The 26,373-nt window shown below is 39.4% G+C and overlaps 1 protein-coding gene across 6 annotated transcripts; it reads right to left on the minus strand.

Annotated features, from left to right (window-relative positions):
- Positions 1-1,255: 1,255 nt before the first annotated feature.
- Positions 1,256-25,475, minus strand: RCOR3 (REST corepressor 3). 6 transcript variants are annotated; one of them, XM_044428942.1, is made up of 12 exons: positions 25,190-25,475; positions 24,077-24,133; positions 17,827-17,904; positions 14,676-14,728; positions 13,738-13,899; positions 13,333-13,457; positions 11,578-11,656; positions 9,389-9,607; positions 8,427-8,504; positions 7,469-7,526; positions 4,513-4,751; positions 1,256-4,020 (listed from the first exon to the last, which is right to left on the minus strand). In XM_044428942.1, exons 1-12 carry the CDS (start codon positions 25,383-25,385, stop codon positions 3,676-3,678), a joined length of 1,689 nt encoding a protein of 562 aa, XP_044284877.1. In that variant the 5' UTR covers positions 25,386-25,475; the 3' UTR covers positions 1,256-3,675. The 6 variants fall into 6 exon arrangements, 5 of the variants coding, with proteins under 5 accessions (XP_044284877.1, XP_044284881.1, XP_044284879.1 ...); XR_006414600.1 differs by lacking the exon at positions 1,256-4,020 and adding an exon at positions 5,929-6,096 and having other exon boundaries at positions 4,613-4,751; XM_044428946.1 differs by lacking the exon at positions 4,513-4,751.
- Positions 25,476-26,373: the final 898 nt, after the last annotated feature.

Raw genomic sequence — 26,373 nt, forward strand, 5'->3', positions numbered from 1 at the left:
TTCTGTCGCAGCACTTAGATATTCCTGTTATTAACAGAGTGAAATGAAGAGAAACAGGTCAGTCTACACAGGTAACTAAAAACCCTGGATAATATATATACACACACACTGATTGCTGCTTTGAGATCCTTGCAGGAAAAGCAGGATATAATTACAATACCACAGAAGGACTCATTGTGGTGTCGTGGTTAAGAGTGTCAGTCTGGGAATCAGGAATTCTGGATTCTAGTTCCTCTTTGGCCATGAAATTCACAAGATGACTTTATAATGACCATGGATTCTCAGTCTAACCTTTCTCACATGGTTGTTGTGAGGATAAAATAGACAAGAGGACCACATAAGCTACCTTGCACTCCTTGTAAGAGGAAAAAAGGCAAGATGTAAATGTAATACAAGTAACAAAACAAGGATTGCCTGCTCTGTATGAATTTGTCCTTAAGTGAAGTACTCTGAATGACGTCAGCGGCAGTTCAGCTGGTGGCTCCTTTTCTGTGACTGCACTCCAAGTTTCTGCTGTCCTAAAAGCCTAATCCCATATTCCTCCTTCACTTCCTTCAGCTTTCTGTGAAAGCTTCAAATTCCTTTACTATGTATGTCTGGTCTTTTATTTATGTATTGCAAAGTTCTCAAGATAGATGTGTAGCATGTTACTGTATAGGTTTATTTAAAATCAGGCATATTGAATTTAGATTCAAAGAGTACACTTAAGACTGCAGTATTGATGATCTTTTTAAGTATTTGGGCTGAAAATTTATTAGGCTGCAGTCCAATGCAAACTTATCTGAGAATAAGTTCCAATAAATACAATGTTATTTACTTCTGAATATATTTAGAGCTGCACTGTACACTGTATACTTTTTACAGTACACAAAATGTACTTCAGAATATGTGTACCCAATTGCCATTACATATATTAGCTGCAGCTGTGGTCGAGTAATGCAGTGCCAGTCCTCCAGCCTGTCCAAAATGTAGCATCCTGTACTCTAAAGCTAAAAGGCTAAGAATGAAGTGCATGTAGATACTATACTGTAAGAAAATTTATAATTAAAAAAGCAATGTATTAAAAACAGAAGTATAACCTACCAAGAATATAGTATTCTATTATTTTTTACATATGACTATAAAGATAAATGACTAAGCAGGAAAGTATAAGGCATACCAATTACCTCTGCATCCAAACATCTTTTTTCAACCAGGATCTCGAGTTTAGAAGCACTTTGTCCAAATACACATGGGCCTTTCACATGGCCATTCATTTAAAAGTTTTTATATTTCTTTATTATAACTGAAAAACTGTACATAAAAAGGAGCTGTAAAGTTACATTTGTGAAAACCAATGTATGAAATATTTTCTCTGCTCAACTTAAACGGGAGTGCAAACATTTTACATTTCATAAAGTGACAAAAAATAAACCAAAATGAATAGATTGTGGCTTATAGCAACGATACAAAGTTATGCTAGATCTTTTTTATCGTATGGCAAAAAAGAAAACCCCTTTGAAATGAAAAATCATATATTTTTATTTCTAATCTTTAAAAAAATATAAATGAATTTAGAAGAGAATCACAGTATACGGGCCCTAAACATTTTAAACCATTACAAGGTACATAAAAATAGACACAGATTCCTTGGAAACTTTAATTCTTTGATTAAGCAGCAAGCATATCACTCTTCCAGGCAAAAAACACTGCTTAACACAACCCCCTACCCAAAACAGGACGTGCAAGCTGTATGCACATAATCTGGAAAGCGCACAATTTTTTTTAAAGGACAACATTTTGCTATGTACATATTCAGTATTACAAATGCTAAACATTTCGTTACTGTGTGAGTGTATGTAAAGCAGTATTACACTACATACCTATCTCACCCAAACGAACAAGTGCCCAGTTATGGTCTTGATAGTCTAAAATTGCTACCTGCATGGCAGCACCCAACCTTCTGTATACTGAAGTTCTAGCAACGAGACAAGACAAAAAGTAGCAAAAAAGGACAATACAGTCACTGGGAAACCTGATCTACATACTTAAATACTGAAAATGCATTGTTAATAGTTTGGTATTTAAAGAGTTATGCCAAAATGCATAAACTGGGGTTTGAGAGATTGAAATAATTCAGAGGATTAATATTGACCCCAGAATCAACGTTCAAATACCACAAAGTACCAAGAGTTCTGGTAATTGACAGTCCTGCTTTTCTTATTTTGAAAAGCCAGTATTTAAATCAAACACTGTGGCTGGAAGTACAGATAAAGTATGAGGAGCAAACTATAGAGGGGGCATTTGTGTTTACTACAAACAAAAGAAAATTCTATTTAAATAAGATTATTTCAACAACAAGAAAATGAGAAAATGAAAGTTAATGGATATATCTCTTTTAACACCTTAATCATGATTAAGGTGTTAATCTAAAAGTTTTGACACTTCAGCTGTAAAATGCAGTACATAAGAGGCTGGTACAACTTGGTTGCACACAGAATCATCTTACATCTTAACCTATGAATGTTAAACACCATTGCTTCAGTAAGAAGTGGGGAAGTCAGCCGGGACAGTACAGAAGAAATGCATCTCTTTCCATGAGAACGGAAGACTTTTGTATCTCTCCACTTCTTGCTGAAAACTAAAAGAAGCAAGTCAACTCAGAGCGGCACTGCTATTTCCTAACTGATTATGTAAAGCATGATTTGTATCTGCTTCAATACCAAGTAGAAATGGGGGGGGGGATATGTGGGCAAAAAATAGACTGGGGTAGCCCAAGAAGAAAGCAAGGGCAGGAAGACATGCTTATTGTGCGAGTTTCAGCAGTGCCCCTGTACCTATGGATTTCAATGGGGCACTCTGCAAATTTACTGCCAGAACTTAGATGAGTAAAATTTCAGGTAAAAAGTAGTACTACAAAGATTGTTTAAAAAGAAGATGACTTTAGTAGTCACATGGCAACAGAGGTTGTTACTGGTGTTAGTTCTTTATGTTAAATGTAAAGCAAAGATGCTGGCTCATCCATTGCCTACCACAGATTTTGCACTAGCAAGTCGTGCTTCCAGTATCAGAAGACCACGTATATAGGTTTAACCTATTTTGTACCTTAGCTTCGCAAATCTTCAAGACAGCTTTTCCAGCAGGTATACTGAAGAAAAGCAGTTCATAGAGAAATCTAAAAAATTCAAGCCTAAAAATGTATGAAGTTACGATATCTGTCAAAATCTGAATGGCAGGCTTGTTAGTAATGCTTTTACTCCTAACATAGGAAAAGGTAAAAATAATTTCCCCAATATATCAGGTTTACAGCCTACTTCGGAACTGAAGTTGAAACTCCTACACTCTCCAGATGGTTTGTTTCCATGTAGTTGAATATAAAGAATTTTATAAATAAATAGAGTAAAAACCAGTTGAAGTCTTAGTGCACTGAACTTTTTTTCCTTTTTTGTTTTCTTAAAGAAGTTAGCTGTGTAAAAAGGCTGACTTCATGGTTCTTTGTAGCAAACTACTGCACTGACGTTTCTCTAATAGAGATGGCCATTCACGTATTTCTGTTACTAAGATTTTCACCTTGCTCTTTTGTGTAAGACTGCTTCAATATGTGGAAGGCTTTCCCTCCCTTCCCCCTTTAATTATTTGAGGAAAAATAGACACTGATACATTTTTGTTAATTCACCAGAGTTCTGCCCTATTTCTTTAGTGCAGAGGGGACTGTGATTCTGTCTGGATTCCAATAAGCGATGGTGGCTGTGGGCCGCCAGTGGATGATAATGCTGGTCTTGGGTTTAGACGAGGAGGCATGGAATTAGCTGGGCGGATGAGAGGTGGAGGGGGCTGGTTTAGGGTTGGCCTTGGCTGAATAAATCGAGCCTGTTGCTGAAGTGGTGGAGGCTGACGATGGAGAGCTGGAGCAGCTGGAAGGGTTGGACGAAGTAATGGAGGAGGCTGGTTCAGAGTTGTTACAGGGGTTGCTGGTGTTGGAGTAGACGCCTGGGCAGGTGGAGAAGACCCTACACACTGAGGGGTCTGTGGGATCTGGGCCTATAAATAAAGTGATACATATATGTAAAAGCAGTCATCCTATCATATCATGCACTTTGGGCTGTCATTGCCTCCAGAATGAGGGAAGCACAATTAGTTTATTTATATTGGCAGCTACGAGCCCCTCCTCTGAAATCAACCATTTTAAAGCAAAAATAATAAGTTTAATAGCAAAAAGAGGAAATATTCAATATATAAAATAAAGGGAAAAAGGTAGGTTTAACATCCAGGATAATTCAGATAAAAGATTCCCATATTGCTATGGTCACGATGATGTTTCAGAAGAAAGGCAGCCCGGTGCTTAAAACATTCTGCTAACACAAGCCCCATGGAACTGAATGGGGCATGGCCAGTAGATTTCCAGGATGCAATAAGCTTCCATAGCTGGTGGTTCAACATTCCACTTCAAGTTAAGTATTACATTTTATGATATGAAGTTTAATGCCATTCCTGAATTCATGCTTATTTAAGATCCGGTACACAAAAACACACCTCATCTTCTTCATCAGTGCTCTTCCCTGATGGCACATTAGTATTTTTTGTGTCCTCCCCTAAAGCAGAAGCGTCACCATTAGAAGCCAGGGTTCCTTGTTCTGCTTCCCACTCCTGCAACACCTCCTCCAAATTAAACCGACGTCTGTAGTTTACAAAGAAATTCTTCACTTGACCAACAGTCTTGTTGCCAATTACATCGGCAATTGCTTGAAAATCTTTACCATACTTGCGGACACCTAAAAAGGCAAAGTAAATATACCTATGAAGGTTCACGTCAACCAGCAAAAGTCAGCAGGATGTATATGGGAGAGACTCCCTCTCTAAACATCTATAATGCAAGAGAGTATTATGTAGTTTGTTAACTAGTTCCTTTTACTGGTGACAATAGTGTAAGAGTCCTACTGCTAGCTCTAAGACTCAGCCGCCAAACCACATTTCTCTGGCTGAATGCCACTTTAAGTCAATGATTATGAGTAAAATGAGTATTTCTAATTGCTTCCACAGGAATTCTCATTGATGGATCAATTAACTAAATCACACACTGTTACTGCGCCTTGTGTGTCATTCAGTGTTGATCAGTCTGACACCCCTTCTGTTGGCTGATAACACAAATTGGGCAAAAACGGACCCAGTCTGTGGCTTACAGTATTTACCAAAGAAAGCCTGCAAGCAGCTGCTCAATCAACAGTTTTCAGAACAGTCACCTATCTGGCACACTGGTTAAATGATCCAGGTACAAAAGGAGTGGAAGAGAACATTTAATTAACAATACAGCTGTTTAGGTAACAATAATTTTTGAAGTGTGAGCTCTCTAATGCAGACATGACAAAAATCAATTTTTACAGGAAACGACTAGGCAATTGCTTAAATATTTTATAAATCTTCTGAAATTCTGTTTACTTTCCTGAGATTTTGAATAATATGATGGCATACAAATGCTTTTAATAAAGAAATAAATGCTTTCATCTTTATTTTCAGGTGTTTTAGTAACGTGTTACTTTGACGTACATTCAGAAAACTGCTGTTGATCTTCATAGTCTCCATCCCTGGTTTATGTTTTTTAAAATGGTTGTTAGTCAATTGGGCCCATTAACAAGAACTTATCGTATAAATTGGAAATGTTAGAATGGGACAGATTCGATGGCTACAAAATAGAGGAAAAATTAAAGAGATCTGATTTGGTTACCAGAAAACAAGCAAATGAGTGAGTTCAGCAATGGCACAGTGCTATGAGTCTAATGGAGATGTATGTAAGATTGCAAGTAAGGCAAACATTTAAATAACTGATGCCCCAGTTCTGTGCTTATATGGAAAATTTCCCATTAACTCCAGTAACTCCCAGGAAAGGGTGCTCAAGGCTGTAGCCTGAATCAGTTAGTTTCTAAGTGCAATTGTTTAACAAATTTGTCTTACCAGAGCTAATTTTCAAAAGAATAAGTATATCCAGGTTCACCGCTAATGGGGCCCACTAAGAGTTTCTCCTTTTTCAGTTGTCCAGCTGTGCATTCAGGAATCCAACTGATACTTTATGCCCTCAAATTTTGATTTGTTGTGCCTTTTAAACTATGACTTCTCAGAGGACTAGCACAAAAAATAAAGTGGTGAACATAGCTGTCAGAATTTATTAAGTAATTGCATTTTAGTAAACAATAGTGGTGTCTCTGTGTTGTGGAGTTTTAGGAACTCATAAAGTAAAAACAAAATTTAGGGCACAATCAGACCCCAGTATCCCAGGGACAGTAAGAGCCCCCTCCTGAAGATGCGAACCCAGCTATGGCCTTGACAAGGAGACACAATTTTCTGATCCCTCCTCCACACCCTCCCAAAAAAACCAAAAACAAACAAACAAAAACCCTGCAGTGGCTCCTTCCTGAGGTCACAAGTGTGACTGTGGGGAGAGGAAAAAGGGAGTGCTTTGGTGGCAGGGAGGGGGAAGGTGATGCCAGAGGTGCAGTAACGTATGGCTTCTCTAGTCCTGGACCTGGTCCCAGCAGCTTCACCTCTCTAGATAGCCTCAGGAGCCCTTCTGGAGTAAAAAGCAACACAGGGAGAGCAGCAAACTGTCTTGATCACTTTGCTGTGCCATAAATCTGAGTGCCCTGATACTGTAATGCTCCTTGAAAGCATAAGGTTGCTATGCCCATGTGCCTGCAATGAATTAGGATCCATTTATTCCTAAAGTGATTTTGCTCCTTCTTAGCTTTCTTACTGAAGATGCACTTAAATTCTAAAACAGCATGAAGCTATATTAAAATTAAGAAAAACAAACAATTTAAAGAAACTGTCACTAACGCAGATGTAGGAAAACTTTGCATTTCGTAACTCCTTTTACTGGAGGGTTCCTCATTCATCTAACAGGATTATTTTAGTTGCCATAGATTTAGGACAGCTGTTGTAGCAGAACTGATCTTATTTATAGTTAATTGGGAAAGGGGGAGTATTTGCTGAAGTCAGATGAAATGATGTGTTTGCTTACAACAGCTGTGCACAAACATCTGTTGGCACAGTGTTATGCTATACATCTCAAAAGTGACACAACACCCTACTTTCCTTATGAGAGATAGCCACCTGCTTGCTTCTTTGTAGAGCTTCCTTTTAGGATTAATGTATGAGAACTAACTAGAAGATGTGTATAGGAAAATTTTAAATGCAATGATCTGTTATGAAACATTTGATACTATTTTTAAATTATACTGTATGTTAAATGGTATACATGGTTTGTTTGGTATACTTGCCAGCATCATTTGTAAATTCTTACTATTGTTCTTAAATAATTCCTATTAACAAGACAACAAGGTAAAATCTTTTTATTGCATTTTAAAGTTACACCAAGGTGCTGTCCACATGTTCTTTTAAAAGGAAAAGGTGACTACATATCTATTTTAATCACTTTTCAGGTTGCAAAGGACTGCAGTCTTAATACATGTATGTGTGTGTGTGTATGTTTGGGTACCTTGAACAGCAAGAAGTTGTTCTTCTGTTGTCCAACGGGCATTAATTTTCTGATTTGACTATTAGGAGAGAAAGAGAATGACAGAGCACATCCATGATGTTAAATGCCTGAAAACTATAATGAAGATTTTCAGCCATAATACCACCCTCCAACTCCACAATCAGAACGTACACTCTAATCCAGAATGTTTGATGCTACTGAAGGGGTCAGTGAGAATTCTCAGAATTAGAAAAAGAAGATGCCTTAGGCTGAGTAAGATCACTGGTCCACCAGCCCAAGTTTTTCGACACCAACTGGCAGTAGCTTACCAGGGTTTGGGGTCTCTTTCTCAGTTCTATCTTAAGCAAACGATTGAACTGGAGGACTTTCTGCATGTCAAGGATGTGTTCTATTACAGAGCCTTTCTTCCAAAACAGTAAGTGCTGGTCCCATTCTTTTCAATGCAAACAACTGCCTTATGTATGCATATAAGCATGGTAGATTTCAATGCTGATAAAAATGAAACAACCTGTCATTCACAGGGATTAGCATGTGCACTAGAGTCCCTTGAAAGTCTGGTGGTCTAGTGACTGCAATTATGCTCCAATCTTGGGCAATCCGAAACAATCTTTTCAAAAAATGGAATGCTTGTTTGCAGTGCATATGCATTATTGATTATGACACATTTAAGGGGAGTCTTTTTGCACATATACTAACACCTGCTTCTGAATCCCTCAGGTTATATGTGTCATGTATAAAATGTTGTTAAGATTTCTGATTTTTCATATCTGTTTTTTTAAAATGCATTCCAACTCACGCAGGGCTTTCTTGTATTAGCTTTATTGACAAATTTAAGCTACAACTTCACAGGTGAAAACACCTTTAGAATATGTCCCAATGCCTTGATAAGCCATAGGCAACTTAGCTCCCAGCACAACAAATGCAATGCTAATAGTTCATCTCCATTTCAGTGACTCACCTCAGGAGGTTTGAATTCTTCTATACCACCATCAATTTTCTGCTTAAGTGCACTGTTTACTTGTTTAGCATTCTGAACCTGGTCCAACAAAACCAGGAATGAAATTAGTTTATACAAATTGATACAAACAAATTGATACATATCCCTATTGATAAGCAACTAGCTAGGAAGTTAAGGCAAACTCCCTGAGGAGGAAGAACCGCTTCTGAAGAGATGAGACCTGCCTGTGGGTAGCAAGCACCTCATCTGCTTCCAGACATTAAGCACCGGTGCTATGGCAGAGTTTTAAAGACAGTTTGTACCTCCTGGATCAAGAGCTGAAACGACCACCCTCACCTGCTCAGGCTGAAAACTTCAGCTACTTGCCTTGATTAGGCTCTGCTCATTAAAGGCTATGAGGGAGGAACTCCTCTCCCTTCCTGTTTATATCTGGTCCACACTTTTGCCACAGTTTCAGCTTAAGATTTCCAGAAGTGCTTTAGAATACAGTCCGTAAATTGACTTTTAGTCTTAAGGGCTACACACACAAAATTGCAGTCCTACAGACCGCACCTTTGATGATTGGAAGACTCCTGCAGATTTCACTAGAGAGGCTTTAGCTAGAACTCTTCAGTACTGGAGGGAAGGAGACTACAGGAGGCTAAGGGAAACTCGCAGCCTGGCCTTTCCCACCCACCAGAATGCCACCATTCCGCCGCCACCGCCTCCTCGGTTGCTTTCCTAGCCTCAGTGGGTAGCTGGCATGGTTCTTTCTATACTAGCTGCAAAGGGGTAGAAGATGAGGTCTGACTTTCCAACTCCCAAGCTTGCTCGGAAGGATTGCTCTGTCCATTAAACTGAAGTCTAATTTACCATATCACTTCAATGGCAGTATTTTGCTTTAACAATGATATCATCTACCAAAATATTCAAAATGGAGAAAAGAATACAAAAATAAAAGGCAAAACAGTTAGCTGAAATACCTGTCGCTTCAATGAGATCAACTCCATATCCAACTGCCTAAGAAGTGTGTTGGCTGCATTGGGGCTACAAGAAACTGCTACTACATCTTCTTGAGTTAGGTACATGCCTTTGGGAGGACGGCATTTGGAACGCTGGGAGTGGTGACGATGTTGTAAACTCTGATATTCTCTTCTACCCAATCCTATTTTACTGGACTGAACAGGCTGCTCATTACTTCCCTGCAATATCCAAAAAGGCAAGAAAAAATTAAAGCTCACACAGGTTTTTAAAAGTATTACCAGTTCTGCTGCTCTAAAAAATAACCAATAAAATAAACGGAATACATTCTGGTTTATATTATTATAAGTAGTGATCATCATCTGCCTATTTCTAATAAAACTGCTAGACCCCTCATCTGATTAATTTGAAAGCACTTATTTAGACGAAGGGTGGGCAACTTTGTGAAGTCTAAGCCATATTCACTCTCAAGGCCACATTCTGCTGTGCACAACACACATCATGGAATTCCTATATAAAATTGCTGTTTTATTGTCACATTTGTAGCAAACCACTATGGTGCAGTACAAGACTCAAATGATGCCCTTTAGCATACCATTCTGGTAAAACAAACATATTTTAAAGTAGATTGTTTTGACCACACAGCAGGAATAGCATGGGGGACAGTGGTGGGTGCATCTGGCTCATTTAGGCTATGGATATGCAGTTTAAATCTGAAATGTTTTTTTATGTACCCTGGAATTCCTTTCTAAGGCCTCAAAATTTCTGTAAGCATATGGCAACTCTTAGTTCTCATAAGGTTCAGGAAAAATGGGACTAGAAAGTTATGGTCACAGGTTTTATACCTGTTAATGTTCACTGTGACATCACAGCAAATAATGTGTTGGGTGATTCAGCTGTTTTCACTACAACAGACTAACACAACTACTCCTCTGGATTTTTGTTTAATTTGCTCACAGTCCAAGACCACTGAGAATCTACCCGATGGGCTATTGAGATAATATGGACAAGAAATATCTGGCAAAATCTCAAGAACCAGGAAGATGACTCAACATGCTTCTAGTTCCTGCTTCCCTAGTTCTTCTCTAATCCATTAATGTAGTCCATGCCAAAAAAATCTTGAAAAAATCATAAAGACTAAAGTAACATTATAAACCACAATACAAGTCAACTAAATCCACACACACGTATTTGCATGGATTAATAACAAAAACGTGTCTATAGTATGAAATCTGGTTAGCAGCATTGCTTGCACGATCGCAGTATCTGGATATGGACAGCTTTGGTTCAAATTTGTTTGCAGCCATCATGCTCCCTGGGTGGCCAGGAGCAAATCCGTATCTCTCAGGCCAAGGTACTCCCTACCCTGTTGTGACTGTAAGAATTCTATATAGGAAAAAACTCCTGCTTGTGTTTTATAGTTCATTTAAAATCATAGCCACTTCTTTCTCTCTCAGATATGGCTGTTTTACTTTTCTTTTTTAAAATGACATTTTGATCTCACCCTTTCTCCAGAATGCTTAAACTGGTGAACACATTACATTTTATCCTCTTAATACCCCTGTGAAAGAGACAAGGCTGGTCCCAGTCCATTTCCCCAGAAACAAGATATGTCAAATCAAGAACCCACAGCTTCCAGATGGACATCCAGCCACAGTCTCCACCCTTCTCTCCTCACACAACCTATTCATTCTCACAGAATGCAGCAGATCCATACACTGAAGGATGCAATCACTGAAATGTAACCCATACAGGAACAAATGTGTGCGTTTGTACCAAATCTCTATATCCCAACAAAAACCAGAGGATCTTTCACTTGTTTTGAGTGATACATGGTAGTTAGTAGGCTGGTTTGATGGCTTGAGATCAAGTTGACTGCTGATGCAACGGTATTTATCCCCTCCTTTCCTGCACAGCTTCTGACAAGTGAATGTGTCATCCCTGCTGCTCCTCTAGGGAGTCCTAAGCATAGGGCTTAGCACAGGCACATGTGTGTGCTAGCACTTCCTGTCCTCTATGTTAGAAGGTGAGACTGCAGCTTTTGGTTCCTCCTCCTTTCATGAACAAGGCTGTACTCACCAGAAACTAACCATCAGACTCTTTCCTATCTGGCCTCTATCACTGTCTGGTAGAAGCCAGCATAAGCTAATTATATGAAGAATATGTTTATTGCAGTTTAGTTGTTCCTTACCTCTTTTTTAGTTTCTTTTTTGGGATCATAATCACTATCATTTCCATCCATTGGGTGGGTTTCTTCTACATCATCATCACTGAGGACAGAAAGAGATTAGTGGACCTCTTCCTTTCACTTTTCCCAATCTTGTATTTGCTTCACCTATATTTGAATTTTGATCTAACTGCAACATCTGCCTTTATATAATGTAATAAAAAACTGCTAGATATATCAGGTTTAACCAACAGAATCAAATGGAATTAATGTGTTTTAAACATGCATCTGAGAAACATTCAAATCCCAACTCTGAATAGTATAAATACCAGATTTACAGAGCAACCTTACGCATGACTACTGTCCTATCATGTTCAATGGCGCTTACTCCTATGCAATTATGTACAAGAGGGCAGCTTTAAAGTACATGGCAGAAAAGGGCTTTTAGCAATATGCCTGCACCAATATATCCTAAATATACTAAGACATTTCCTCCCATTTTTAAAAAGTCTTTGCTTACTGCCCTTCATAAAATCTTATCTCAGGGCAGTTCGTTTATTTAAATGCTAATTTGATAATGTATACAAGAGTGAGCAGGGCTGTCAAGGACCGGACAGGTTAGAGGGCATTCATTCATAGGATTGCCATAACTCAGAAATAACTTCACAGTATACAACAACAACACACCACAGCATTTAATAGAAAACTTTACAGAAAATGTCTTTTCTTGGTATGTATTCAAATCCAGCTCTGGGTTTATCAAACACAGAAACCTAGGACTTCATGTTCTACTCCAATTTTCCTGTCCCTATCAACTGAAGGCATTCACTCCACAGTCTAATATGGAACTTCATATGGAAAAATAGAAGCAGTTTCAACCTAAAGAACTGCTTTGGAGGAAAGGAGGAATAAGGGAACTACTTGAACACTATCATGGTCACTGTGCCTTTTCCTCGTCTTACACAAATCAGAATGGATTCACTTACAAAGAACAAGGAAAGAGGCTGTAAACAAAATTATTGGTGATGATCAGGAGATGTTGTTGCTTCTACCCTGTTGAATCTGACAGGAACATGTTCTGGGGGAGAAAAACAAACAGCCTCCCCACTGGTAGTTCCCAGTATAAAACAACAACTACTTTCAAAATATAAAAATGTTGTAGCCACACCTTCACAAGAAAAGGCTTTAGAAATCCCAATTCAACTAAACAGGAAAGTACAGCAAGAGTCAAACAAGGATTGATCATGATATAGTAAAGCGCAAAGCCAATTGTCTGTGCATACACGTATGTCCTCTATATTTTACTGCAGTATCACATGAACAAAGGTAAAACTGTTTCTACACAGAAATGTTTTCTGGGCATAAAATGCATAATTTTAAATAGCTCTCAATCACTGACTGTATCAGATGAAAAGTATTCTGTTCCTTTCTGCAGTAGTTCAGAGAATTTAGTTCATCAGTTTTAACACACCCCTGACAGAGATCTCCAGGATCTCCACACTATATCTGGCAAGTCTTTATTTATTTTTAGTCATGAATATGAGCATACAAGATTGACTATTGCTATGGCTTTGATAATCCCTGTTATGATAGCACGAAGTGGAAAGTTTCTCCCAGATGCTAGCTGCTTAGCAATACCAGAGAAACAAAAGCAAGGAATAATATTCCTTGCATTAACAGTAAACAATTGTAAAACAAAACAAATGTAAAACAAAATGCAAAACAAAAACAAATATGAACAAAAGGTATCTGTTTATGGGCAAATGTTATCTTACTTACCTGTCACCTTGATTATTTCTGTTAGCTAGCTTCCTAGCCTGGCGATCCATTAAACTTGTCCTAGAACGGGTTTTCTTCCAGGAGTAGTAATATTTTACGAGGCTTGCAATTGTCTTGTCTGGAAGCTAAAACATGCCAACACAGTGGTGGTCAAAAGAGAACTGAATATACTTTCTTGCCCTCAAGGCATACACAGCACACGACTGGGATCCTTCCACTTAGTGGAGGTTTGGGAGTCTGATAATCTTTTAGAAGTCCAGAGACATTTCTTTGGATAATTATGGAACACATGCTCACATCTGCATGCAGACTATGAAAAAACATGGAGTATGAACCCTTTGGACTATGAATAATGGCTATCAAGCTAACTGAGGTAAAGCAACAGTACTCAAAATATTCACTTACCATTTGCTGGATTCTGTGAAAGCTTTTCCCATGGAAACTGAATGCTTGTTCAAAGAGGACTTTGTCTTCAACTGTCCACTCATCCGGAAAAGGTGTAAAGTTCGGAAGATCTGCGAGGGACTTCTCAATGTTGTGCTTATGCCAGAATAGCATGCCAAGTGCCTTGAAAAAAGGTGTAGTTTATATCATGATGGAGCTTAGTAGCATCATAACAACTATCAAAAGAGGGGCTCTTTTAGGCTATTTTTCCTTAAGATTTATACAGTACACAACTCAGGATTTGCCTTCACACATAATGTCATATTTAGGGATAATTTTTAAAACCCTATGCATTCACAATCTATATTCAAATATTCAATAGGCCTTGTGCCAAAGAAGTTGCTAGTTTACTGATGATCAGTACCTATGGCAGCATTTTTATACCAAATAGCCAAAGCTCTCTGGGTGGTTCACAACTAAATGTATTGTTTCTGCTGAATCAACGGCACCAATGCCCTGTTAGTTTCCAGGCCTGATTTAGAGTGCTTTTAAATATATAAAGCCCTAAGCAGGCTGGGATGATGCAACAACCTTCTGATCAAGTAATCATCCAAGGTCGTATTTTTCTTTCTACTTCTTCTGCAAGCTCAGTGAATTGGCACCAGGGCCCTTCTGCTGATGACTCCCTCATCGCTGACATCCTTTCTTAGGGAGGGTTGATTGGCCCCATTCCATCTTTCCTGTCAGTAACTGGTTAACATAGCACTTTTTTTCCAGATTTTGGGGGACAAAATGGGGGCTCTAACTCCATTCTTTCCACCTCGCCATGTTTAAAAAATGTATTTTACTGATTTTGTTATTTTAAATGTTATTATGCTGCAGACCACCAAGGCAAAAATGGTGGGCTATGAAAATAATTGAATGAATAAATGTCTTGTAGTAATTTATTTATCTCTTACCTGTTCCACGTTGTAGCCATGCTTTTCCTTTGCTATTGCAATGTATTCATCCACTGTGTTATAAAAGAATGCCAGAATTATTTTTTCGCATATAGTTACAGTGGAAAAACAGTTCAGGGTAACTGATTTCAAGTATCAAACAACACATTTAGCTGATTCCTAAGAACTGATCAGTCAGGTTTATTTTCTATTTACACATTAAACCCATCCACTAAAATATATTTGTGCCCATGTTAACTATTTTTAAAATTGGGAGATATTCCAAAGATTCTGAGAAAAAAATGCTGTCAACCAAGGTCACAGCTCTGCACTCAGTTAAACAGCTGAGCTTCAACCTATGTAAATAAATTTAGATAATCTTGCTGTAAGCAGGAGGCTGCCTGCTTTGAGTTACATCATAATGAGAGGGCAGATTCACCTGTGAAAAGCAGGATCTTCTCGACTGCTGTACCATAAACTTTGCCTACCCTTTCACAGGCTGTGCATCTGGCTTTATCCTTTCTGGCACCTGTTTCAGTGTGTCTTTGGCTGGCTTGCTGCTGATATGGTTTGTTGATTTATTGTTGTTTTAACTTCATTTTATTGTAAAACTGCTCTGAAATAATTTTTAGATAACAATTAAAATGATATCAAGGAAAAATGATATCAAGGAAAATGAAAATTTAGCAGATACAAATTCATTATTTAATGTCATCCTGGACATGGCACGTTTGAATGAGATTGTTAGAGCCTTCTGTAGCCTGACACCCTTCAGATGTGTTCAGCTATAATTCTGGCTCTGCTCACTAAGGGATTATGGGAAAAGCAGTGCAGAACATGTTCAGGGCACCACACTGGGAGGAGCTGCACTAGTGCCTCATCAGGAACCTGCCCAGTAATTTCACTTCTTTCTTCTACTAGTGGTTATTCAGACAAATCCAGCTATGATAGTAGGAGGCTCAGTGCAGTTTTCGTCTTGGAACTGATATATTTTTGTGCTGGAAGAACAGCACAATTTTGTACAAAGCTAGAGTTAAATTAGAGACTAGCAGGGAAAGACAAAGGAACTGATGGACCTTTTAAGCAAACTGCAGGGTACAGAGCAAATGTAGTGAGATATGGGGTTGTTGGCATTATTTTATGGAAAACAGAAAGCAAGCATACCCATTTCGGAGGATAGACTTCATCTGTGCTTTAAAGTATTCAACCTGAAGATCTATGAGTTCATTTGATGGCTTTTCACTCAACTCTGGAACTGGTGATTTTCAGGTGTGGGGTACAGATATTTAGATTTATTTTAACCCATCCAATAATCTGGGATCCATTTGAGATGTGTTTCCACTGCCATTTTGCACTGGTTATGACATGCTGTTCACTTGTAAATGCATTTAAGAGAATGAAATCTTAGTCACACTGTCAGGGGACTCTTCTCCTTTTAGACTCTAGAATACATAATCACTATGCTAGTCCTGGGTTCATGCATCCACAAGTGCTTTTGAAGCATATACAGACACACCAGATTTCCTTGCTCCTGTTTGAATACATACTACCCCTAATATGTATTTCGTGTAAAGAACTGCCACATAAAGGAGATGGTGGTATGATACATGAAATTGATCTTTTCAGCTAGAATCTATGCCCTTTAAGCAAGACTGTCAAGTAGTTGCAATTTACTCCCAGATAAATCATATGCCGCTGATACTTCTCACAAATATGTACAAACACCACAAGACTTGTCTCCTGTACCCTCAAGATTCCTGGGATATCACTCTTCAAATTTAACAGAACATGTTCTACTCACCACCTTCTCCTTCTAATACTTAGGATTTCAACTGACACCCCACTTGAGAACAGGTTAAGAATACTCTCTCTCAACTCAACTATTGGTTAGGAAGGAAAGACCTTGCGGAAACAGCTATATATAGTACCACCCAGAGCATGTGAGGATTCCAGCTGGACATATGAGCTTCTAGACACTCTCCAGTTACCAAGACATGGAAAAATTAACCATTGGCTGGAACTATATAGGGTTCTAAGTATTTACACCAGAATGTGAAATGAAGATAGATTTATAAATGACTATTAGTAAAGTTTAGTGGGTAGATAGAAAGGCAACTGGCTGGCTACCGTGGGAAGCAGGATGGTGGGCTAAATGGACCATTGGTCTGATCCAGTAGTATTCTTATGTTCTGTAAGTATAGTGTGCTGCAGCAGCATTTAATGTTGGACATTATGTGAGATCTTTTCACTAACACCGCACCTTTTCTAACAGATGCAGAAAATCTGTGTGAACTCTAACAGTAGTGCTAACTCTGTTAATCTGACAAAAGAATTCACTGGCGAAATACACAAATACATTTTAACACAATGCCAGGTTGGACCATTTTGGGTAGCAGCTGCCAGCTGTGGCTTGAAAGTTAACCGAATTCAAGTCTTAGGATATGCTTAAAGAATAAGCGTGCATAATATTAATAATTAAGAAGAGTTAATTTTCAAAGAGAAATGTGTGTGTGATTGTTTTTAAAATAGCCAGACAGAAAGAGTATTTTAGTGGCAATTTGTCTAACTTGGGGAATCATTAAATGCAGAATATGTTACTCATATGACAACAGTCTTATTCTGATTTGCAAACACAGAAAGAAAGGGAAGTGTTCTGCCCTTACCCCCAGCCTTGTCTCCCTCTTAACTTGGAGGGTAACTTTATGAAGAAGAGAGCTTCTTGTATCCATGGGGGATCTCCATGCAATCCAGAATGCTTATTTTCCCCATGCTGGATCACACAGACAGCCCCCATGAATATGAGATGCCCTCTTCTTCATAAAGTCACCCTCCATGTGTGCAGGCTGACCAATGGAATGAGAGAGGGGGTGGGGCAAGCATGCTTCACCCTCCTCATCTGTTGGCTCTGCCTAGTTCAGGAACCTAATCAGGAAGTAACTAGAGTTACTTCACACGTTGCAAACTGTTATTTAAAAGTTAGTTACATGTAGGGATAAATATGAAATCCATGTCAAGATTATAATGTATAATAGTTGTATAGCTTGGTTTTTATATGACTGATCACAGCTCATGTGCACCCAAGCCAAAATCCTATGCATACGATCAGGTTATTGCTCTCACATTAATTTTGCATCTATTCCTACAAGGAACTGCTTGAGAAAGAGTAACTTACATTTGGCATCTGAAATACTATGATACGGAGACCACACAAGCATTCCTCCATTGTCTTTATCTGTGTATTTTGTAGCTCCTGAAAGAAAATTGCATTGTTCAATTTTTCAGAGAACATTTAATTCACAGATAGCAAAAATGAGGCATCTATAAATGGTGAACAACAGAAAACACACCGATGTTTATTTTGAAGACAGGATGCAATTGAGCAGGCCTGCTCTGTTCTTTATGTTTAGTAGGATTAGAACCGTCTGAGTTGAGGTATCGTGGAACACTGTTTCAGGTAACATAAGCCTATATGCATGCTAAGTTCTATTTGGCAAGAAATGCATCAAGTATTTTGAGTAGCTTTACGTTCCAAAGATAAGCAACCTTGGTAGTTTGAATGCGCTGAGGACTCTTATCTATAAACATGCTGTTAGTTCTTATTTATATCAGGAAAGAGTGTCCTTAACTCTGCCACCATGTTAGGGAAAACAGAGTTAGCACTGAACATTACATATGCACAGGCTGAACCTGATGAAATATATATAGTTCCTATTTGACATGTCTAAGTAACTAAATAGGGTTTGTATTCTGCAGGTCCAGTTATTTTTGCAATTGTAATTAACAATTATCTTCTGTAACAGAGAGAAATCTTTGAATCTGGAGCACAACTGCACACCTCTTTTACCTTCTTGTGAGGAAATATGTTATAGAGAGTACTTCTTGTGCAGGCAATGGAAAAAGCCACAAGTTGAAAAAGTAAGGGTGAAAAAGAAGTGTTGCTAATTTTCCTCATAGTCAATAGAAATGATATAGTGTATGGGAGGTACAATTTTCCATTAGGCCCAAACACATCATATTGGGTGGAAGAGAATTTGTCTGAGTAGACATAACTAGCCCAGAGGTCACACACCAATCAGAAGAGAAGAAATATTGTAACATAATAAATAACTGGCTTCAAACAGGACAGATACCTTGCTAACCAGTCAATATAGGACACTTGGCAAAGACACAGATGGGAGAAACAGCAGTTCAACACCTCAGTAAGTATCCCTTTAACAGTGGTATCCCTTTAACTTCCATCAACAGTTAGAGGGAAGATGGGAGAAAGCTGCAGAATACAACCTAGACTTTCCTGAGAGAGACCATGTATCAGCAAAACAAAGGCTCTACTTTGGCCTCAAGTGCCTGATTGAAGGAGTATCTCCAAACAGGGAACAAGTGCTGAAAATAAGGCAAGCAAATCATGAGGAAAAAAAATCACAATCTAACCAACGTGGGTGATGGGATTAAGATTTCCAACATTGAAATGAAGCATCATAATGGGGATCAAAAGAATCTTCTACTTTAGATGAGCACTAATGTCTGCAAACTGAACTAAAACATGGAAGGATCAAACTTTTAAAAAGAGGGCAAGTCAATATCTACTGAGACTATTTGTCCATTCATGTTACCCAATTTCAATGCCTGCAGTATTTTTATATCTTAATAAATGAATAGTAAGTGGCTTATAGCACAGGTTTTAACTGTATCACTCTTGCAAAGATAAAGTCAAAGAAATGAGATCTTGTAGTTCATGTAGAGACATCTAAAGAACCATCACTGCTGACAGATAGCAAGTTTCCTAGCAGGCAACAGGTTTCGTAAACTCAGTGAGGAGATCCAGGTCAATTAAGTTCCATGTTTCCCATAATGACCTTCAAGAATCCCACTGAAACAAATGCTATACTGAATTAAAATAGCTGGCTGCTGACATAGGTACTGAACTGTTGAATGCCAGGCTTCATATCTTAGTTGAGCTACTTTACAGATGCACTTTACCGGTCTGCCCACATGGCCTAAGATCTTCACCTATCCAGTTTATTGCCTCTTTATATTTTTGCATGCAGTTTGAGTATAAATATTTGTATTACGTACTTGGTTAAGATCAGGTAACGTGCACACTAATGAGGCAATTTCTTTGGATTGTGCTTCACTAACTATGCAATGAAGGGCTTGCAAGAAATGTCAAGTGACTTGTACCATGGTACCCTAGAAACTCTTTTTTAATCCATTGGTGCTGAAGTACACTTTGCTAGTATCTCATGGCATTTGTATTGATATTCAGGATATCTATTTTAAGGTAAATACAGAAATAAATACATTTGAAAGAGCAGGCCTGCTTTTCATTTACCCTCTCGAAAAAATTGTAAGTCATGACAGTCTATGCTGTTATTCTTGAGGCAAAAGATACCATTGGGATGGTCCAAGGCCAGCTACAAAAGCCCTGACAGCATTCTGAGAAACTGTCAAATAGAAGCACCTATTATATCTAATCAACTACTAGTTTAATCCCACTAGTGAAATCAATTTTACTCCACGGATAACAGTAATGTTTTTCTTATTGTTGGTAAATTTCTAGTTTGCACTCTGCTTGTGTGAAGCTACACATCATCAGTCTCTCAGGTTAGCATAAAGCAACATTTTATCTAGACAGGTTATCTCTTCACATGTAGATGCCTTGGCTTTTCACATTGCAGAGTAAGTATCTGACTGAGAATGGGAGCAATGGAAGACTGCAATCTAGAAATGTATAGGAAATGCTTTACTAGAAATTTCCAGGGGAGAGCAGGCAGAGTAAGCAGTCAGTTTCAAGAGAAGTCATTTGTGGAGAGAGAGACACACAAATTCACATTCAGAAAGAAGAGAGACACTGGGCTAGACCTGTAAACAAATAATCTGTGAATATGACCTAAGGAAAAAAAATCACTTTTAATTTGAGATAAGGGGGTCTGCTTTATTTTAACACCTAAGGAGCAATTAAATTTAGGAAAAGAAGAGCCTTTAAAATATTTCTTGGACTATATGGGAACAGGAAGGTTTGTCTCACTTTATCTTTCAACTTTTTAAAAATGTATCCTTGAGAAAGAAAAATCCAAGCTTTGCTGCTTTTGGTTTATGCAACCTTTAAGTGTTTGTAGCTGTTATGCTGCAACAATGAGTAAGTGGGGTGATGGGGAGAGATAGGACTCAACATATAAGAGAAACATTTCAATGGTACGTTTTATATGAAAGGCAAAATTTATAGGAATAACAAATACAAATGCTTTTAGCATTGTCCATGTTACTTTTTAGATGAATGACAAAAACAAAGGAGACAGTTCTGATGAGTATTTTCCTGTCATGAACCCTGAAAACTTTTATAGAAACTCACTTGTATCAAAATGCTCCATATCCAGATAAAATGTATAATGGAATTAAACACCCATCTCATTCCATTGCATAGCAGAGATGTAGGTCTGGCTAGGGCAAGAGAAGGCAGCATGGTACCTACAGACACCAATGAACCTCCAGTCTCCATTCTTGGTGCTCACCAAGGCACCCTATGCCTCCCAATTTATAATATTAAAAAAAATTCTTACTGGCATTTAGGACTGCAATTAAATAGGTTGCTGCTTATGCCAAAAGACTCTGTATTCAAAGGAATTGTTCGGTGTGTTGGAACTTGGATACCCATCTACCTTGTTCTTGGGTCTTTTGTGCATATTACACTTAAGACAACTATTTTGTGGTGATGCCTAGAACAGTTTCTCAAAGTTTCAAATGAACCTATGAGCTAAGATGGTGGACTACCCCTGAACTATGGAATTAATCATACGTGTTAACAGACAATCTGATAAAGAATTTCTCTCAAGGAAGTTACCTAAGAATTGCTTTTCTACTTCCTTGTGCCTGTAACTGTAAACGTTTAATTTGGCTTATAGAGCAATAGACATACTACTTGGTTGTTGTATATGGTTGCTTTGTTTTTTGGTTTCTTGTTTTTCTAAGCCGTCCAGAGACTTTAGTATTGGGATGGCATATAAAAACTATAAATAAATAGATAAATACCATTTAATCAATTAGTTCACGCTCTTTCCCATACACAATTTGCGCTTGTCTACTTTATCAAACTTGTTCATCTGAAACAGGTATCAGGGGCCCTACAGCTACCTGAGCTGGAAGATAATCCAAAACATGCTAGTTAGGTAGTTTTAAAAATCAAGGCAAATTAACGAGAATATATCTCAAGGTACAAAAACAATTTAGACAATGGAAGCAAAGGCAAAAGATACAATGATTTTTTTGTCCACCTGCAAGACCAAACATGACATTTCCTAAAGATAACATGTTTCAGTATGTTAGAATGTTAAACTGTTTCAGTATGTTAGAATGATGATGCTCTGAGCATAGAAACATCACATTACTTGTTTGCTTAGCAAAAAAATAACAGAAGTCAAGAGGCTAAAAAAGCTAATTAAAAGTCTAGCATCTGGTCAGCCACCAGTAGAGAAGCTTGAATTGGACAGATCATTGCTCTAAAGTTGAGACATTTTTATGATCTAGCCCATTACAAATATCTGACAATTCTTCTTTAAAAATTTCTTTTCATACCCTTAATAGTACTACTCACAAAAAACTATCCTGGAGAAGAGAAAGAGAAACTGCTTTAAAAAAAAAAGTTCAAGAAAATCTTGGAGGTGATATTTGTACATCACCACTTGAAATTACCTGTTCTTACTAGGATTCAGCACAGTATTCTTCCAGCAGTTTTGAGATGGAAAACCCTATGACATCCTTGAAAGAAAGCCAGCCAGAAACAAAGGTATTTGTACCAAGAAGGAAGAAAAGCTAATAGATTTGTTACCTTCATCTGCTACTATTACTGTATATGCTGTCAGTTCTCTCAAATTATTAAGCAAGTGTGTCAGGAGGTTCCACAGCATGAAGGATCAAAGTTAATAATTATGAGGTGTTGTTTCACCCTACAGCCATCATTCATCTATGTGGTACACTGCATGTAAACATGGATCATCCCTTCCCTTTTATTTGTATCACTGAATGAGTCCAAGGAAGACCTGTTAAGAGGTCTTACAACCTCATATTATGGAGATCAATACAGGAGATCAAAAGAAAGAGTTCTATCATTCCAGAACAGCAGCAGCACATGCCAAATTTCAACTGACTGCAGAAGAGGCCTAGCCTTTGCTCAGTATCTGCTCTTATTCAGGCAACAGTCTGGGAAACTTCTGATCATTCAGAGTCCATCCAGTGCAACACAAGGAAAAGTAACAGTATTTCAACTGCTACTGTTTTACTCAATGCTTCTTTTACCCAACACAAAAACTTAGCAGCTTCCAGGGTATTTTCTGTTAACATTAAATATAACAAAAAAAATGTCTTATCATAAAAAGGAAGATTAAATCCAATGAAGCTGAATACTTGCTTGCTAATAGTGAATGACAGAATCTTAAAACACTGATTGATTAATTAATTAATTCATTCATTTATAACCTTTCTATATTGCTCAATAGCCAAAGCTCATGATTAATCAAGATGAAAGCCAAGACTATTATTAGCCTATATGACATGTGTAATAGAAAATACCTAAGGAAATCAGGAATCATTCCATTGTTGAGACTAGCCTCTTTGTTGTAAAACCACACACTGATGGTCAACATAGGCCTAGAAATAAGGATAAGTAAGCATTTCTATAAATTAAAGACAAAATTAGTTTGTTTCTCCTTTAAAGTCTATACTGTTAGGGGTGATAATACCGTTAAAAAGTTACTTGTCCAACACTTTAGAGTCTATGGTTGTAACAGGGGCAGACTCTCCAAACTTTAAGAGAATAGCATCACTCTAGCAGAAAGAACTGACACACAGGGTAAAAAATAGGGAACAGAAGCATCAACAGTGCTGACTAGTGGTCACAGTAAGAAACAAGCATATTTCTACACCGTGGATGTTTTACTGTATATATGCAAATCAAGATGGACTTATGTCTGTATCAATGAGCTTTAAATATATTGAAAAATCTAGACTATAAGAATTGCTACTGTCAGCAATATTTCCAGAATAAAATACTGCTCCCAAACAACTGTAGATACAATACCGGTATGTTAAATAAACAACTTTACAGTCCTTTATTTCCATAGTTCAAGCTAGGAGCTTCCCTCTCCTTCTCCATGCATGAGGCCTATTCCATACAGCTTTCACAGAGCAACGCTGGCCTGCAAAGCTTCACTAAGCACGGAAAAACAGCACAAAGCCTTAAGCAGAGGAAAAAGCAAAAGCAAATCCCACCTTTAACCTTCACAAATACAGTCTCTCTCTAACATCCTCCCACAAAGTATTCATCTGAATACCCACTCCTCCTCACTATACTCCACACAATACCCCCTCCCGCATTTTCAAAAAAGCAAAAGGTATCAGGTTACAAATATATATTTTTAAAAGGTATTTACCAGGATCAAAGTCAGGGATGCGAGCTTGATAGTCTGTTCCGACCCTCATTCCTACATCTGCAATGGAAGAAAAAATAAATGCATCACTTAGAGGAGCGCACGGTGCCGGGTTGGGGGGGAGCCGCCTTTCTCTTCAGTGATGGAAGTGTGATTTTTAAGCAATCTAACTGTGGAGACTGGAATCTAGACGCATCACAGTCAATCCAAGGCAAGACCACCAATGCAGGCAAATCTTGCTGTTTTGATTCCTTCAAACCTCTTCACCCTATGAATAAGTGTGAAGGGAGAGAGCGGGGGGGGGGGGGAGATTACTCCCTCCACCTCACATACACCGGAAAAAGAAAACCCTACTTCCCTTTCACAGTTCAGGTAAGCAGCAATTTCCAAAAGGTGATTTTTAAAAAAGGAATTACAAAACAGAAAAAAAGAATCCACACGTTCCTAAAGAAACAATCTGTTTACTTTATTGTGCTAATTTTTCATGGTGGTGCGTAGGTGTATGCATCAGAGTGCATGTCTTAACACATAAAGGCATGCCTAAGCAAGATAGAATGAACTGCACGGAGCTAGACCTTTCAAGCACCCCTCCATATTCAGACGCACACAATGTACTCGTTTGCAAGGTTTACAATACTAACAGTGAGCGTACACTTCTAAGATGAGATGCGATGCAATTCAATGCATGCGCGCCTGACCTGTACTTGCATTATGTGTGTGCCCACTGTAAAAATTCACACCCACTCTCCATGGGATGGATGGACAGACAGGCACACAGAGATAAAGCGCGAGGGCAGCAGCGAGCGCGCGCGTGCACACCCCCGTTCACAAGCATCCCTCCCGCCCACTCAGTCCCTCTCCCGCACGCACGCACGCACGCAAGCAGGCACGCGCGCCCCTCATCCACACTTCTTTGCACTAGTGCGCGCGCGCGCGCGCGGGCACACCAGCACACACACACGCCACACACACGCGCCACACACGCGCGCGCACAGGGGCATATGCAGGCTCCGTGCGGTCCCCACCGCCGGCCAATCAGCCAGCGCGACAGGCGAAGCGACTAGGCCCAACTCGACCCTGCCAGAGAAAGCGGGTGGGGGAGGATGAGGCTCGCACCGTGCTCGTCTCCGCTGTCGCCGCCGCCGCCGCCGCCACCAGCACCACCACTGCCGCTCTCCGGCTCGGAAAAGTGCCCGTTGGAACCGGGGCTGCCGCCGCCGCCGCTGCCGCCGCCGTTCTTGGTGCCGTTGGGGGCCGCCCTACTCTTGGAGCCCCCCAGGAGCTCGGCTCCTTTCTCCATCATGCCCGGCATGACGGCTACCAAGGCGAGGGGGCGGCAGGCGGTGGCAGCGGCTGCCGAAGGGGGGGAAAGTTAATATGGAGCGGCCATGTTGGTGCCCCTTTCCCCCGCCCCCCCTCCGCGGCTCGGCCGCCGCGGCGCCGGCGCCTCCTCCCTTCTCCCCCCCCCCGCTCGCCTCCTCCGCCCACGGGTCGGGGATCCCTCCGCGGCGGCCCAGCCGGATCTATCCTCACACGCTTCAAGCGTTAGGAGAGAGCGAGGTGCTGTCTGTCTTCCGCCGCGCCATGTCTAGTTAGGCCGTGCTTGCTGCCTTGGCGCGGGGATCTCTCCAGGTCGAGGAGCGGCGGACGGGCGGCCCCGCTGCGAGGATGACTGGCGGGACTCATGTCGGGGAGCCCTGCGTGCCTCTTCCGTGGTGGGGCGCTTAGGCTGGTTGCCTCGGCCAGACGGGACAGAGACCTCGAGGCGTCCTTATGCCTGCCTTGACAGGCAGTAAAGCTTCATTCAGAGCGTTGGTACCTATTTCCGTGTAAAGCCAGGTGGTCTGTTGATACCTTTAAAGTGTGCAAACCGCCCGCCACCCAACAGGTCTCAGGACGCCGCACACTGCAGCGAAACCTGGCGAGAAGTCCAGTAAAAAAACAACTTTCCATTACACACCAAAACCGCAAATTGAACATCAGTAATTCTTAAACCAAAAAAGCAGAAAACTAAACAGCGGTCTATTCCGTTGCAAAGAAACTGAAATGTGAAAACTTATACAAATGTAGAAATCTAAAATATACACAGTGTAGATGTGTTAATATCTAACCTACCTTACAGGGTTGTTGCGAAAGTGAAATTGAGAGGAAGTGTGCAATTATGTAAACCACCTTGGGTTCCTTGCAGAAAAAAGGCGTGGAATATAAATATAAAGGAAGATAGCCAAGAATTATAGTCTTGTACATTGCCTTTGTGTATAAAAGTACTTTTTCTCTTGCTGCTTTTATTCTGATGCTGA

The sequence above is a fragment of the Varanus komodoensis genome, unplaced genomic scaffold (genome assembly GCF_004798865.1).
Source record: "Varanus komodoensis strain SLA01 unplaced genomic scaffold, ASM479886v1 scaffold2, whole genome shotgun sequence".
Taxonomy (NCBI): domain Eukaryota; kingdom Metazoa; phylum Chordata; class Lepidosauria; order Squamata; family Varanidae; genus Varanus; species Varanus komodoensis.